Source organism: Musca vetustissima, unplaced genomic scaffold (assembly GCF_032173495.1).
Source record: "Musca vetustissima isolate MV318-11 ecotype Yass unplaced genomic scaffold, APGP_CSIRO_Mvet_v1 utg57133, whole genome shotgun sequence".
Classification (NCBI taxonomy): Eukaryota; Metazoa; Arthropoda; class Insecta; order Diptera; family Muscidae; genus Musca; species Musca vetustissima.
Genome location: NW_026889011.1, coordinates 45,126 through 61,813, shown reverse-complemented (window position 1 = coordinate 61,813; position 16,688 = coordinate 45,126). Strand labels below are relative to the sequence as shown.

The following is a 16,688-nucleotide window of genomic DNA, read 5'->3' as shown; positions in this document are numbered from 1 at the left end:
AACCCAAAATACCAAATTACAGCCAAATCGATTGAAAAACACGCTGAAGCTCCATGAAAAATCGAAATTTTAGGTATGATTTCTATGGCGGTTATGCCCAAAGATCGACCAAAATCAACAATTTTTGGTATGGAGATTTATCACCCAATGAGAACCGAAAATACCAAATTACAGCCGATTCGGACGAAATTCATACCCAAGCTCACAAAAATATCGAAATTTGGAAGGTAACGTTATATGGGAGCTACCCTAAAAAGTGGACCAAAATTTAAAATTTTTGGTAGGACGATTTCCTATCCAATGAGAACCCAAAATATTAAATTTAAGCCAAATCGGGTGAAAAACATGCTCAAACCCCGTAAAAAAATCGAAATTTTAGGTATGATTTCTATGGGAGCTATGCCCAAAGATCGACCAAAATCAACAATTTTTGGTATGGAGATTTTTCAACCAATGAGAACCCAAAATACCAAATTACAGCCGATTCGGACGAAATTCATACCCAAGCTCACAAAAATATCGAAATTTGGAAGGTAACGTTATATGGGAGCTACCCTAAATAGGGGGCCAATATTTACAATTTTTGGTGGAACGATTTGCATTGCAATAAGAACCAAAAATATCAAATTGAAGTCCAATCGGGTGAAAAACTAGTTCAATCTCCTAAAAATATCGAAATTTTAGGTATGACTTCTATGGGAACTATGCCCGAAGATCGACCAAAATCAATCATTTTTGGTAGGACGATTTCCTATCCAATGAGAACCCAAAATACTAAATTTAAACCAAATCGGGTGAAAAACATGCTCAAGCCCCGTAAAAAATCGAAATTTTAGGTATGATTTCTATGAGAGCTATGCCCAAAGATCGACCAAACTCAAACATTTTTGGTATGGAGATTTGCCACCCAATGAGAACCCAAAATAACGAATTACAGCCAATTCGAATGGAAAACGTGTACAGCTCCTAAGTATATCGAAATTAGGAAGTTAAAGTTAAATGGGAGCTCTCATAAAGAGTGGATCAATTTGTAAAATTTTTAATAGAACGATTTGCAATCCAATGATAACCAAAAAATACCGATTTACAGCCAATTCGAATGGAAAAATTGCCTATGCTCCCCAACATATTTTGTTTGGAGACCTACATAATTTTTTTTGGAGACCTACATAAGGCTTGGATTTTTTGAATGATTTTTCGAGCTCCATATAAGGCGTATATTTATACCCTAAACAACTATGTTGTCAGGGTATTATAGCTTTGTGCAGCCCCAAGAGTTTGTAACGCCGCGTAATATTGACCCTAGACCCACCTTTAAGTATACCGATCGTCATATCTCGACTAGCTGAGAGGATCTAGACATGCGTGTCCGTCCGTCCATCCGTTTATCCATTATAATTTGTAAACACGATACAGGCCACAGTAATGGACCAATCTTCATGGAATTTTGCATTACGATGGGTTGTGACCAATGAAGACCCTAAGATCGGTTAATATTTAGGGGATGAAATGGACCAAAAACTTTATTTTTGTCTGATTTTCTGGTCATTCCACAGGTCGCAATTATGGCCGGAACATCGCGAATTTTTACATAGAGTAGGGGATCGAGAGAAAGAATAAGCAGGCCGGTTTTGATAAAGATCACTCAATATTTAGCGGGTCAAATGGATCCTGACTTTTGTGTGAAAAATTACAAAATTTGTATTCTATGGCGTATATATTTACTCCTGAAGGATATAGACCCAAGAAGTTGATAGTATATCCAAGAGGAGTGGTTGACCTTTAAATTGATAAATTATATTGTCGTCTGTACTCGGATGTGACAGTTACACATAAATATTTACAGGTCCCATTCATATATTACTTAGAAACCCATTACCACACTAGAGGGCGTAAATATAGCGCTGATTGCTTTGAAGTTTTCCATGAGGTTCCAGGTATGGTCAAGGACAACGTCTATAACTTTCGATGATGATCAGATTATAATTAGGCGTGAAGTGGACCGAATACTTAGTTTGTTTGTGTTTTTTTTTTAAGTCGAACATCACAACACAACCCACGGTGAAGGGAATCTGGACAATTAATTAAAGGACTGTACTGAATATGAAAAGTAATATTCGGAAAATATGTAAGTGTAAGGAAGAGGTGCTGTTGACCATGTCTAATCGAGCTCAAGGAGCAAATAAACATATTTTTAACACATATATTTCAAAAAATCGACACCTCAAAAGTTGAAAAACCCTTTATTGTTTAAGAAACTAGAATTTTTAAAAAATATCTCCTCTAATGGCTTGCCTTATCTTTAAAAAATTAAGTAGCTTCCTTTTTTCTACCGAACATCTTACAATCTTTTCCTAATGGAGTAGAAGTAGAAGATAAGGCTTCTGTTGTTGTTGTTACTCCAACAATGTATTCAAATACCTATGCATGTGCATTGTTTAGTTTTGCCTGCAACAACAACAACACCAAATAAAAAAAATTGTGTTTCTAAATAAATTCAAGAAGTCTTCATCACGATATGAACTTTTGTGCCATGTGCGGTCATGCCATTAACCAAAAATGAAGAGAGGCAGACCAAAGCAAAAAAAAAAAAAAAAACAACAGTAAGGAAAATAGTATAGTCGGACTGGGCCGACTATATGATACCCTTCACCACTTTGGTTATATTCTACATATATATCCTAACAGACGTTGCGTGTTTGTTACGTATCTATATCTGAACCGATTTCAGGAAACTTGCCAGAGACTACTTTATATTACTTCAGTAAATTGTGTCAACCGGCCTAGCAATGGATTTTTTTCACGAAGTTTAGCAACATCATCCTAGACTAAATCCAGAACCCCACACCAAAACTCGTGCAAATCGAAATATATATAGGGACTTTGGTGCACCAATTGCATAAAATCGGACGAAAATATATATGGGAGCTATATCTAAATCTGAACCGATTTTTCACGAAACTTAGCACACATTATTATCGATGCAATTCAGTACGCTATGCCAAATTTCGTGCAAATCGAAAGACCTATAAGGTCTTTGATGCACCATTTACCTTAAATCGGACGAAGATACATATGGGAGCTTTATCTAAATCTGAACCGATTTTCATGAAACTTTGCACATATCATTCTAGACTTAATTCAGTACGCTGTGCCAAATTTCGTGCAAATCGAAAGATATATAGGGATTTTGGTGCACCATTTATCTAAAATCGGACGAAAATATATATGGGAGCAATATCCAAATCTGAACCGATTTTCAGGAAACTTAGCACACATCATTCTAGACTTAATTCCGCACGCTATGCCAAAAATTCGAGCAAATCGAAATATATATAGGGACTTTGGTGCACCAATTGCATAAAATCGGGCAATAATATATTTGGGAGCTATATCTAAATCTGAACCGATTTTCACGAAACTTTGCACACATCATTCTAGACTTAATTCAGTACGCTATGACAAATTTCGTGCAAATCGAAAGTTATATAGGCACTTTGGTACAGCATTTACCTTAAATCGGATGAAAATATATAAGGGAGCTATATCTAAATCTGGACCGATTTTCATGAAACTTAGCACACATCATTGTAGACCTAATTTAGTACGCTATACCAAATTTCGTGCAAATCGAAAGTTTTATAGGCACTTTGGTACACCATTTACCTTAAATCGGATGAAAATATATAAGGGACCTATATCTAAATCTGAACCGATTTTCACGAAACTTAGCACACATCATTCTAGACTTAATTCATGACGCTATGACAAATTTCGTGCAAATCGAAAGATATATAGGGATTTTGGTGCACCATTTATCTAAAATCGGGCAATAATATATTTGGGAGCTATATCTAAATCTGAACCGATTTTCAGGAAACTTAACACACATCATTGTAGACCTAATTTAGTGCGCTAACCCAAATTTCGTGCAAATCGAAAGATATATAGGGTCTTTGATGCACCAATTACTTTAAATCGGATAAAAATATATATGGGAGCTATATCTAAATCTGAATCGATTTTCACGAAACTTTGCACACATCTTTTAAGACTTAATTCAGTACGCTATACCAAATTTCGTACAAATCGAAAGTTATATAGGCACTTTGTACAGCATTTACCTTAAATCGGACGAAAATATATATATATATGGGAGCTATATCCAAATCTGAACCGATTTTCACGAAACTTTGCACATATCATTCTAGACTTAATTCAGTACGCTGTGCCAAATTTCGTGCAAATCGAAAGATATATAGGGATTTTGGTGTACCATTTATCTAAAATCGGGCAATACTATATTTGGGACCTATATCTAAATCTGATCCGATTTTCACGAAACTTAGCACACATTATTCTAGACTTAATTCAGTACGCTATGACAAATTTCGTGCAAATCGAAAGTTATATAGGCACTTTGGTACAGCATTTACCTTAAATCGGATGAAAATATATAAGGGAGCTATATATAAATCTGGACCGATTTTCAGGAAATTTAACAGACATCATTGTAGACCTAATTTAGTACGCTAACCCAAATTTCGTGCAAATCGAAAGATATATAGGGTCTTTGATGCACCAATTACTTTAAATCGGACGAAAATATATATGGGAGCTATATGTAAATCTGAACCGATTTTTCCCAATTTCACTAGGGTTCGTCCTTGGGCCAAACAAATGAGCTGTGCCAAATTTCATCCAATTCGGATTATAAATGCGACCTGTACTTTGTTTGCAATTTAACATAGACAGACGGACGGACATGCATAAATCGACTCAGAAAGTGATTCTATGCATATTCTCGAAAGGGACCATGGGTCTATCTTGATTATTTTTGCCTGTTACAAACATATGCACACAGACATAATACCCTGTCCCACAGTGTGGTGAAGGGTATAAAAAATGAAGTAAGAAAAAAAACAAGGAACCACGAAACAACAACCGACTACATTAGCATCAGTCAGTTAGTGAGTTAGACATCGCATCACATCGTGAGGATGATGATGATGTGGAGGTTACACTGATGACAGTGGTTGTGGCATATATAACATATGGAATAAAGGAGGACGATATTGAACGAAGTAGAGGTTGCCCTATGGTTTTCGGAATTCAAGTTTTTTTTAAATTTTTTGGGACTTGAAAAAATATTTTTGTAAAAATTCACTATTCAAAAAAATTTTATAAAAATATTTCTAAAAATTTTACCCTTCAAAAAAATTTAATTTTTTGTTAATCAATTTTTGATGGTCCATTAACAAATTCAGGGTTTTTTTTTTTGATCATGGAAAGCATTAATTTTCCTCTAGTAGAACCTCTATCGAACTTCTTTTATTTCACCAACTTTGTCTAACAGCCTACCTTCTATAGAGTATCCAGATCGCATAACCACTAATATTATTCCTCAATAGACCTTCAACTTGAACTTTTCTTCAACAGCGTCCATCTGTAGACCAGAATGAGAAAGAGACGTTGCAACAAGTCACAACATGTTGCTACGTCCGCCTGTTTGTTTGGGTTGCTGCTTCAAACAAACAGCCCAAACAAACATTCATTTTATTTGCATTTTTACCGAAGCTCTTCTCTATGTTTTCAGTAGTTTTTCTTCTTCTTTTTTTAGACATTGTTAAAATTCAGCAGAAAAGGCCTTTTGTTTGCGAAAACAGTTGCCATATGCCAGCAGATGTTTGTTTTGCTTCTTTAAATTGTTCAATTGTTAGGTTTGTGTTGTTGGTTCCGATGTCTATTTTTTCCTCTTTTTTTTTGGTTGAAAAAATTCGAAGAAAAAATGTGTCTTCTATTCACCATAGAGACTTCAGTTAGTTAGTCTGCAATGGTTATGGTACATTGTTGTTGTTGTTATTGGATATTTTTTTTGTTTGCTATAAATTGAAGAAGACAACGTCAAAAATTGAAGTTCAAAATCATGACTAAGATAAAGGTTATTACACGTACGAGGGATGCTATTTATATAGTGGGGGTTACAACAGAAAAAATTAGCGAGAATTTGGATTTGGTTTAAAAAAAAAATATTTTTTGAAAGGTAGGATTTTTTTAAAAAAATATTTTTTGAAGGCGTGGATTTTTTAAAAAATATTTTTTGAAGGCTTGGATTTTTTAAACAAATATTTTTTCAAGGCGTGGATTTAAAAAAAATATTTTTTTGAAGACGTGGATTTTTTAAAAATATTTTTTCGAGGCGTGGTTTTTTAAAAAATATTTTTTGAAGACGTGGATTTTTTAAAAAAATATTTTTTAAAGAAGTGGATTTTTCAAAAATATTTTTTAAAGAAGTGGATTTTTTAAAAAATATTTTTAGAATTCGTAGATTTTTTACAATCAAATTTATGTAGGCGTGGATTTTTTAAAAACTCTCTATCTCTCTATCTTTATGCGGATTTTTATTCCGAGTCTGGGCAATATTTCGAGATAGTTGCACCCTGTTTCCCGATAAGAGGCAACACATGTCTAGATCGATTCAGCTAGTCGAGATATGACGATCGGTATACTTAAAGGTGGGCCTAGGACCAATATTTCGCGGCGTTAAACACTCTTGGGGCTGCACAAAGCTATAATAACCTGACAACATAGGTGTGTAGGGTATAAAAATTCATGCCTTGTGTAGACCATTAAAAAATAACTTTAAAACATCTTCTGATTGTTTCACAATTTTTTTTTTTATTCACAACCTGTTTAGGCCTCCAAAATATTTTTATTAGGAATCCACGCCTTTTATATGGTCTTGAAAAAAATAGTTTTAAATTGTTTCTCATTAAATTTTTGGAACAACTTCTCTGTTCTTCGTGAGGTAAAATCGAAGTTAAGCTTTTTATTTAATAAAAAAATCTCCACTTATCTCACATACTCCGCATTTATAAGGCCAACACATTATATCATGCATGGAGTTTGGGGTGCCTTTTTGGGTTCAGTTTTTTTCATTTTCGGTTCGCTTTACTTATTTCTAAGTATGGTAAAGTTGATGGTCAAAGAGCAACTGTGTAGCACAACGACAACAGCAGTGCAGCAGCCACAGCAAGAGGCGAACAGCACAACACCATATTGCCATTCAGACTCCCCCACCATCAAAGGTGCACCTTCAACCTCCAAAAGGGGAACCGACCCCACCGTTGATAGACACATAAAAAAGTCTAATCTGTTTTTCAGTTTTTTTCTTATTAAAATATTGTGAAATCCACACCACCACCCCACCCCCGTTATGGTTGGCTTGTGAGTCATACTGTGGTGGTCTGTGACCTAAAACAGAAGAAACCACCGCAACGAAACGTTGTCGTCAACGTCTTTCAAAAGGACAGTTCGTAAAATGTTGTTAAAAAAAATCCGCCCAAGGCAAGAAACTGCTCCATAAAGATTTTATGTAAATCATAAAGAAAACGTGTTCACAAGTTTTTTTCTTAGTGATCCCTTACCCTCACCTCTCTCTACCCTTCATGCTATCATTCTCTACTCCTTTGTGTGGACCCTAAACAGAAAACGAAGAAAAAAAGAACCTCAAAACAAGCAATTGGCAATTGCCAAGAATGGCTAAAAAACCCTTTAGGGCAACGCACGATTTTTACTGTTGTTGTTGACTTTTTTGTTGCAAACAACAATAAAAATTACAACAACATCGTCATTCATTTTTCATCACTATTTCTGTGAAAGATTTTTTTTGTATTTTTTTTATGGTAAACCAAAAAAAAGAAGTTCTGCCAACTCAGTACTTCAATATTCTCACGCTTGTATTGTATTGTTGGCATTGTTGTTGTTGCTGTACTTAGAAAAAAAAATTGTATAATATTCTGAACTTTCCAAAAAAACCCAGGTTTCAAGAGGTCATACATAAAGAGAAATTCATGGCACCAACATTTACAACTGCCAGTACCATTTACCCATTGCTGTGGTTTTCTAAGTTCGAGTTCGTGTCTTAAGTCTTTTGTTTTGTTTCCTCGCTTAGTTTTGTTTGTGAAGAAGTTCATCAACTTTTCAACTGCCATACAATCGCTTGTTGCCTCTATGATATAATGGCTGTTAGAAAATTATATCAATGTGTAAGTGCCTTTTCAAGAAGTTACAAAAACAAAAACAGCAACAATTAAAATTATGGCGGAAGTAATTGAAAAAAAACCCATGCCTTGTTTGGATCTCTGGATTATTTAAAAAAAATATTTTTCAAGGTCTTTATGAAAATAATATGGATTTTTAAAAATATTTTTTTAAGGGTCTCCATAAGGCGTGGATTTGTATACCCTACACACCTATGTTGTCAGGATATTATGGCTTTATGCAGTCCCCAAGAGTTTGTAACGCAGCGAAATATTGGTCGTAGACCCACTTTTAAGTATACCGATCGTTATATCTCGACTAGCTGAATCGATCTGTTTGTCCCTCCGTCCGACCGTCTGGCCATTATAATTTGTAAACACGAAATTTTGCATGTAGGATGGGTTCTGGTCAATGAGGACACCTATTGGTAAAGATCGGTTAATATTTAGGGGATGAAAAGGACCAAAAACTTTATTTTAATCTGATTTTCCGGTCGTTCCAGAGGCCGCAGTTATGGACCGAACGTCGTGAAATTTTGCATAGAGAATGATATCGGGCCAAAGAATAAGCATACCTGTTTTGATAAAGATCGGTCAGAATGGACCCTGACTTTTGTGTGAAAAGTTACGAAATTTGTATTCTTTGGCGTATTTATATAAACCTCAAGGATATAGACCCGACAAGTTGATAGTATATCCAAGAGGAGTGGTTGGCCTTTAAATTAAAAATTATATTGTCGTATTTACCCGGAGTTACACGTAAATATTTTCAGGAGCTTATGTATTCATATATTATTTAGTAAACCATTACTACACTGCAGGGCGGAATTAAAGTGGTGATCGTTTTGAAATGTTCCATGAGGTTCCAGCTATGGCCAAGGAACACGTCAATAATTGTCGATGATGATCAGATACTAATTTTAGGATAAAGTGGACCGAATACATAGTTTTTATGTGTGTGTGTGTGTGTGTGTGTTTTTTTTTTTTTTTTGAGTCGATCTATAGGCCATAATTATAAGCCGAACATTACAACATAACCCACGGTGATGGGAATATGGACAAGTAAGTAGAAGGACTGTACTGAATATTAGTTATATTCGGAAAATATGTTAGTGTAAGGAAGTGGTGCCCTGTGCCCTCTAATCGGCCAAGAGGGTGCAACTATCACAAAATATTGCCCAGACTCGGAAAAAAAATCCGCAGAAAGTTAGAGTTCCGTGGTAGTTGTTTAGGGTATCGTATGGTCGGCCCCGTCCGACTATACAGCTCTGCTCACTGGTTTAAACATATTTTTTAAATCTCTATGAATTTTTTTTAAAATAGTTTTTCAAGGTTCTATGGATTTTTTTTTAAACCGACTCCTTGTGATGGGTCACAAAAATATTTTTTAAAAAATCCACCCCTTGTGATAGACCCTCAAAATTGTTTTTTAAACCAGTAAGGCAAGTAGTAGAGTCGGACTCTACCGACTTTACTACTTAAATAAATATACGGATTTGGTGCACCATTTACATGAAATCGGACGAAAATATTTATGGGAGATATATCTAAATTTAAACCGATTTTTACGAAATTTAACACACATCATTCTGGACCTAATTCAGTACGCTGTGCCAAATTTCGTGCAAATCGAATAATATATAGGGACTTTGGTGCATCATTTACATGAAATCGGACAAAACTATATATTGGAGCTATATCTAAATTTGGACCCATTTTCTCGAAACTTGGCACACATAATTCTAGGCTTAATTCAGTACGCTGTGAAAAATTTCGGGTAGATCGAAGGATATATAGGGACTTTGGTGCACCATTTACATAAAATCGGATAAAAATATATATGGGAGCTATATCTAAATCTGAGCCAATTTCCACGAAACTTAGTACACATAATTTTAAACCTAATTCAGTACGCTTTGCAAAATTTCGTGCAAATCGAAGTGTATATAGGGACTTTGGTACACCATTTACTTTAAATCGGACGAAAATATATATGGGAGCTATATCTAAATCTGAACCGATTTTCTCCAATTTCAAAAGGGTTCGTCCTTGGGCCAAATAAGTGACCTATACCAAATTTCATCCAAATCGAATCATAAATGCGACCTGTACTTTGTTTACAATTTAACATGGACAGACGGAAGGACGGACATTCATAAATCGACTTATTCTCAAAAGGAACCATGTGTCTATCTCGTTTCCTTTTGCCTGTTACAAACATATGCACAAAGACATAATACCCTGTGTGGTGAAGGGTAAAAAAATCCAAGCCTGGTAACAGACCATCAAAAATAAATTTTAAAATATCCACGCCTTGTGATAGGCCCTCAGTCCGTTATCCGTGCCTTGTGATAGGCCCACAGTCCGTAATCCGTGATAGACCCTTAAAAATAATTTTTGAAAAATCTACGCCTTTTTTGGATCCCCAAAATATTTTTTTCTATTCCCGCCTCTGTCTGGTTTGAAAACCAAAATCGTGCTCCGTTAACCTCATGGCCTAAGATTACTTCGATTGTCGCCTAACAATGAAATGAAAGTCTCCGAATGCCAATTGATAATTTTTGTTGTTGTTGTCACTCTGCATGGTAAGCTATGTGAGTGTGTGTATGTGTTAGCCATGCATAACTCATATCAGATGCTAATACATTGTATTCTGAGGTTTATTGAGCCAAAAGGTGTTAGGTTTCGGTTAGGTTCAAATTGTTGTTACACATACCTACACACACACACATATATGAAACAAAAATAGTATGATGGAGAACATAGGAGAGGAGACTATCAAGGAGGAGTTATTGGGAAGAAAAAAATGAGAAACAAATTTTTTTGTGGAAGAAAAAAGTTTGTTTCCTAAATCTTTTGTTCGCAGGGTATTTATAACCTGAAAATATAACAAAATTAAATTGTGACAATAATTTTCCGAATTTCAGAATTCGTTAGATAAAAAATTTCACTTGAAAATTTTCAAAAAAAAAATCCCACCCACCCCAATATCCATAAATCGCCCAATAATTTCCCTTGAGAAATTCTCATCCATGAAAGCCAAATTGTTGAATAGAAATTAATTATCCAGATTGTCTCAGGACGATAGCTATGCTTCAATGCTTCATACACATCCCAGGGAAAATTAAAATAACAACAACAAAAATAAACCGACATTAATTTTGTTGTTATTGTTGGGAGGAGATTGATTTGCTATTTGATATTTTTTTCTGTTTGCCATTCAATCTGAAAACTTGGCATTTTGGGTCTCATAGCGAACTTAGAATTTTATATGTGACACTCCATAGAGCTCATGATGAAGCTGATGTCATGCGGAGATTAAATCAAGCTTGTTAAATAATAAATAATTTCTAATGAAAAATAAAATTCTGGCTCACATCAAAAGGGATTTAGAAACGGCAACATAAAAAACTTCGACATCAAAGAGAGGTAAGAATAATTGAATTGTATTGAATTTTATTGACAGATTATCTGTCTAGGTGTGTGTGTGTGTGACGTGACATGCTTGAAATTATATTAAGAATAAAATAAAAAAATTAAAAAATAAAATCATAAAAAAGACGACCACCCGTGCTTTAAATTATGGTGACAAGAATTATGTTTGTGTCTTAAGTCTTTTGTATGGAAACCCAAGGCGTGGATTTTTTTAAAACCCCCTTTGGAAGGCCTATTAAAGGCAAGGATTTTTTTAAAAAAATATTTTTGAAGGCATTTGAGGGATCTTTACAAGGCGTGGATTTTTTAAAAAAATATTTTTGAAGGCATTCGAGGGTCCTTTACAAGGCGTGGATTTTATTAAAAAATATTTTTGAGGGCATTTGAGGGTCTTTGGCAAGGCGTGGATTTTTTAAAAAATATTTTTGAGGGTCCTTTACAAGGCAAGGATTTTTTAAAAAATATTTTTGAGGGTCCTTTACAAGGCGTGGATTTTTTTAAAAATATTTTTGAAGGTCCTTTACAAGGCGTGGATTTTTTTAAAACATATTTTTGAGGGTCCTTTACAAGGCGGGGATTTTAAAAAAAAATATTTTTGAGGGTCCTTTACAAGGCGGGGATTTTAAAAAAAAATATTTTTGAGGGTCCTTTACAAGGCGGGGATTTTAAAAATATTTTTAAGGGTCCTTTACAAGGCGTGGATTTTTTTAAAAATATTTTTGAGGGTCCTTTACAAGGCGTGGATTTTTTTAAAAATATTTTTGAGGGTCCTTTACAAGGCGTGGATTTTTTTAAAAATATTTTTGAGGGTCCTTTACAAGGCGTGGTTTTTTTTAAAAATATTTTTGAGGGTCCTTTACAAGTCGTGGATTTTTTTAAAAATATTTTTGAGGGTCCTTTACAAGGCGTGGATTTTTTTAAAAATATTTTTGAGGGTCCTTTACAAGGCGTGGATTTTTTTAAAAATATTTTTGAGGGTCCTTTACAAGGCGTGGATTTTTTTAAAAATATTTTTGAGGGTCCTTTATTTTTTTTAAAAATATTTTTGAGGGTCCTTTACAAGGCGTGGATTTTTTTAAAAATATTTTTGAGGGTCCTTTACAAGGCGTGGATTTTTTTAAAAATATTTTTGAGGGTCCTTTACAAGGCGTGGATTTTTTTAAAAATATTTTTGAGGGTCCTTTACAAGGCGTGGATTTTTTAAAAATATTTTCTATGGGTCCTTTACAAGGCGTGGATTTTTAAAAAAAATATTTTCTATGAGTCCTTTACAAGGCGTGGATTTTTTTTTAAAAAAAATATTTTCTATGGGTCCTTTATAAGGCGTGGATTTTAAAAAAATATATTTTCTATGGGTCCTTTACAAGGCGTGGATTTTTTAAAAAAATATTTTCTATGGGTCCTTTACAAGGCGTGGATTTTTTAAAAAAATATTTTTGAGTGTCCTTTACAAGGCGTGGATTTTTTAAAAAAAATATTTTTGAGGGTCCTTTACAAGGCGTGGATTTTTTAAAAAAATATTTTTGAGGGTCCTTTACAAGGCGTGGATTTTTTAAAAAAATATTTTTGAGGTCTATCCTTAGGCGTGGATTTAAACAAAATATTTTGAGGTCTATCCTTAGGCGTGGATTTTTAAAAAAAAAATATTTTTGAGGGTCCTTTACAAGGCGTGGATTTTTTAAAAAAAATATTTTTCAAGCGTAATTTTTTTAAAAACAAATTTTTTCAAGCGTGAATTTTTTAAAAAATATTTTTGAGGTCTATGCTTAGGCGTGGATTAAAAAAAAATATTTTTCAGGTCTATCCTTAGGCGTGGATTTTTTAAAAAAATATTTTTGAGGTCTATCCTCAGGCGTGGATTTTTTAAAAAAATATTTTTGAGGTCTATCCTTAGGCGTCGATTTTTTAAAAAAAAATATTTTTGAGGTCTATCCTTAGTCGTGGTTTTTTTATTTTTTTTACTTTCTCCCCACTTCCCCTTAAATAAAAATTCACATTTTCCCCCACTTACCTTGCCATAACTGTTCAATGGTCCGCTAACCCAACGATCTGCCTCCAGCCGACCCGTTAACAATGCACCTGTATCCGGATCAATGCGTTGCCATTCGCGGACCTCACGTTGAAAGGGTGAACGTCCCCCACCAATGTGTTCACTGTGACTGCTGCTGGCAGCTGTGGTGATGGGAGGTGCAAATAAACGCAACTCCTTTTGGACATTTGGTGATGCTGATGCTGTTCTCGATGTCATGATTTCCATTGTGTTGTTGTAATTTACATGTAATACTATTCTAAAAGTGAGGGATGTATTTCGTTCAGACTTCCTGCTTCTTAATTTGTCTTTGTTCTCTTTTTAATTCTTCGTTTCTTTCTTCTCTTTTTCTAAGATTTATGTGCTGTTTTTTCTATCAGCTAATCGCTGTCTGTCTTCTGACCAGCAGCTTTCTTTGCAATTTGTTAGCGTTAATGGCTACTGGTTGCTGCCGATCTGTTCTTCTTGTCATGAACACCGGCTGTAATTTTGTTCACGCTCTAATTTAATTAACGATGCTTCTTGGTTTTTACTCGAAGTTAACACCTTTTGCTTGGTTGTGTTTTTTTTTTTTTTTTTTGAAAAAATCATAAATCACATAAAAAATCTGCAAAGATAGGAAAAAATATAATACAAAATATTAATAATTTATAACGGTAATTTTTATAGAAAGAAAGTTCGGGGGAAATATTTAGAAATAAATATAAAATTTTTTTTTTTAAAAAATATTTTTAAGGGTCTATATAAGGCGCGGATTTTTTAAAATAAATATTTTCAGGGCCTACAAAAGGCGTGGATTTTTTAAGTAATTTTTTCCGAGGCTCTATATAAGTAAGGAACGTAGTAAAGTCGGACGGGGCCGACTATATGATACCCTTCACCACTTTGGGTATATTCAACATATGAATCCTAACCGACGTCGCATTTTTAAAGGACCAGTAAAATGAAATTGGATCCATAAACATGTCATTCTGCAACCGTTACTAAATTTTTCATTTGGTCCGATATAGAAGCTATATCTAAATCTGAACCGATTTTCACGAAACTTAACACACATCATTCTACACTTAATTCATTACGTTGTACCAAATTTCATACAAATCGAAAGATATATAGGGACTTTGGTACACCATTTACCTTAAATCGGACGAAAATATATATGGGAGCTATATCTAAATCTGAACCGATTTTCAGGAAATTTAACACACATCATTCTAGACTTAAGTCAGTACGCTATGCTAAATTTCGTGCAAATCGAAAGATATATAGGGACTTTGGTACACCATTTACCTTAAATCGGACGAAAATATATATGGGAGCTATATCTAAATCTGAACCGATTTTCAGAAAACTTAACACACATCATTCTAGGTCTAATTCATTACGCTATGCCAAATTTCGTGGAAATCGAATGATATATAGGGACTTTGGTGGACCATTTACATTAAATCGGACGAAAATATATATGGGAGCTATATCTAAATCTGAACCGATTTTCAGGAAACTTAACACACATCATTCTAGACCTAATTCATTACACTGTACCAAATTTCGTACATATCGAAAGATATTAAGGGAATTTTGTACATCATTTACCTTAAATCGGACGAAAGTATATATGGGAGCTATATCTAAATCTGAACGGATTTTCAAGAAATTTAACACACATCGTTCTATACTTAATTCACTACGCTATGCCAAATTTCGTGCAAATCGAAAGATATATAGGGACTTTGGTACACCATTTACCTTAAATCGGACGAAAATATATATGGGAGCTATATTTAAATCTGAACCGATTTTCAGAAATCTTAACACACATCATTCTCGACCTAATTCATTACGCTGTGCCAAATTTCGTGCAAATCGAAGGATATATAGGGACTTTGGTGGACCATTTACATTAAATCGGACGAAAGTATATATGGGAGCTATATCTGAATCTGAACCGATTTTCACGAAGCTTAACACACATCATTCTGGACCTAGTTCATTACGCTGTGCCAAATTTCGTGCAAATCGAAAGATATATAGGGACTTTGGTGCACCATTTACTGAAAATCGGACGAAAATATATAGGGGAGCTATATCTAAATCTGAACCGATTTTTCCCAATTTCAATAGAGTTCGTCCTTGGACCAAATAAGTGACCTATGCCAATTTTCATCCAATTCGGATCATAATTGCGACCTGTACTTTGTTCACAAAAATATATGGACGGACGGACATGCATAAATCGACTCACAAAGTGATTCTATGCATATTCTCAAAAGGAACAATGGGTCTATCTCGATTCCTTTTGCCTGTTACAAACATATGCACAAAGACATATGTACCACAGTGTGGTGAAGGGTATATAAACACTACCCCTTCCACACCTCCATATGGTGGTCATCGATCATGACCGTGTTTCAATGCGGAAGCTTAAGCTCGGAGGTGGCTCCATTTACATTCTATGCGCTAATAAGAAATTGATATGAAATTAAGGAGAAGAAGCAGAACAAAATGTAACTATTGCGTGTTTCGTGTGGTGTTGGTGTTTGTTGTTGTTGTGTTTTTGTGGTTGTTCCACTAATTCAGGTTTCTTCTAGACATCAATCCAATGATCCACTCCCCTACCTTCCCTCCTCCACTGTAATAATAAGACACACACACAAAAACAACAACAACAAATAATCAACATCAATCTTTAAATAAATAACAGCAATTAAATAAATCATAGCCATGGCTGTTGTTGTTGTTGCTGGCAATTTTTTTGTGGTGAGGGTGTTTGTTGTTGTATTCATTTCTATTTGAACAACAACAACACAAAAAAATTATGATTGCCAAGAATGATTACTTGTTAAATATTTGCTTTATTTAACGTACATTAATAATAATAAAAAAATGAGACGTGTCGGGTTTTTATTTTTTTCTGCTTGTGGGAAGTGCCAATGACCATAATGACAAGGAGGAAGGGGGAGAGAGGTGTAGCATGAGGTGAGGGGATCATGTTTCTGCTCTGTTCTGCAATTATCTATTTCTAAATTATATTTTTAAAGTGTCTCCGTTAAACAGTTGCTTTATCATGGTGTTAGGTAGGTGTGTTTCTGTCGTACCCCAAGAAAAAAAAACACACACACACAACAAAAGACTTAAGAAACGAACGTGTCTTGTCATCTAATCATTCAATGACAAAATAA

At 34.4% G+C, this 16,688-nt stretch overlaps 1 protein-coding gene across 1 annotated transcript in view; it reads right to left on the bottom strand.

Annotated features, from left to right (window-relative positions):
* LOC133336772 (serine-rich adhesin for platelets) overlaps nucleotides 1-13,734 on the bottom strand; it is a 57,936-nt gene extending 44,202 nt beyond the window's left edge. The window contains exon 1 of the mRNA XM_061545052.1: nucleotides 13,489-13,734. Coding sequence (XP_061401036.1) covers nucleotides 13,489-13,734 — 246 coding nt within the window. The remainder of the gene's footprint in view (nucleotides 1-13,488) is intronic.
* Between the last annotated feature and the right edge of the window lie 2,954 nt (nucleotides 13,735-16,688).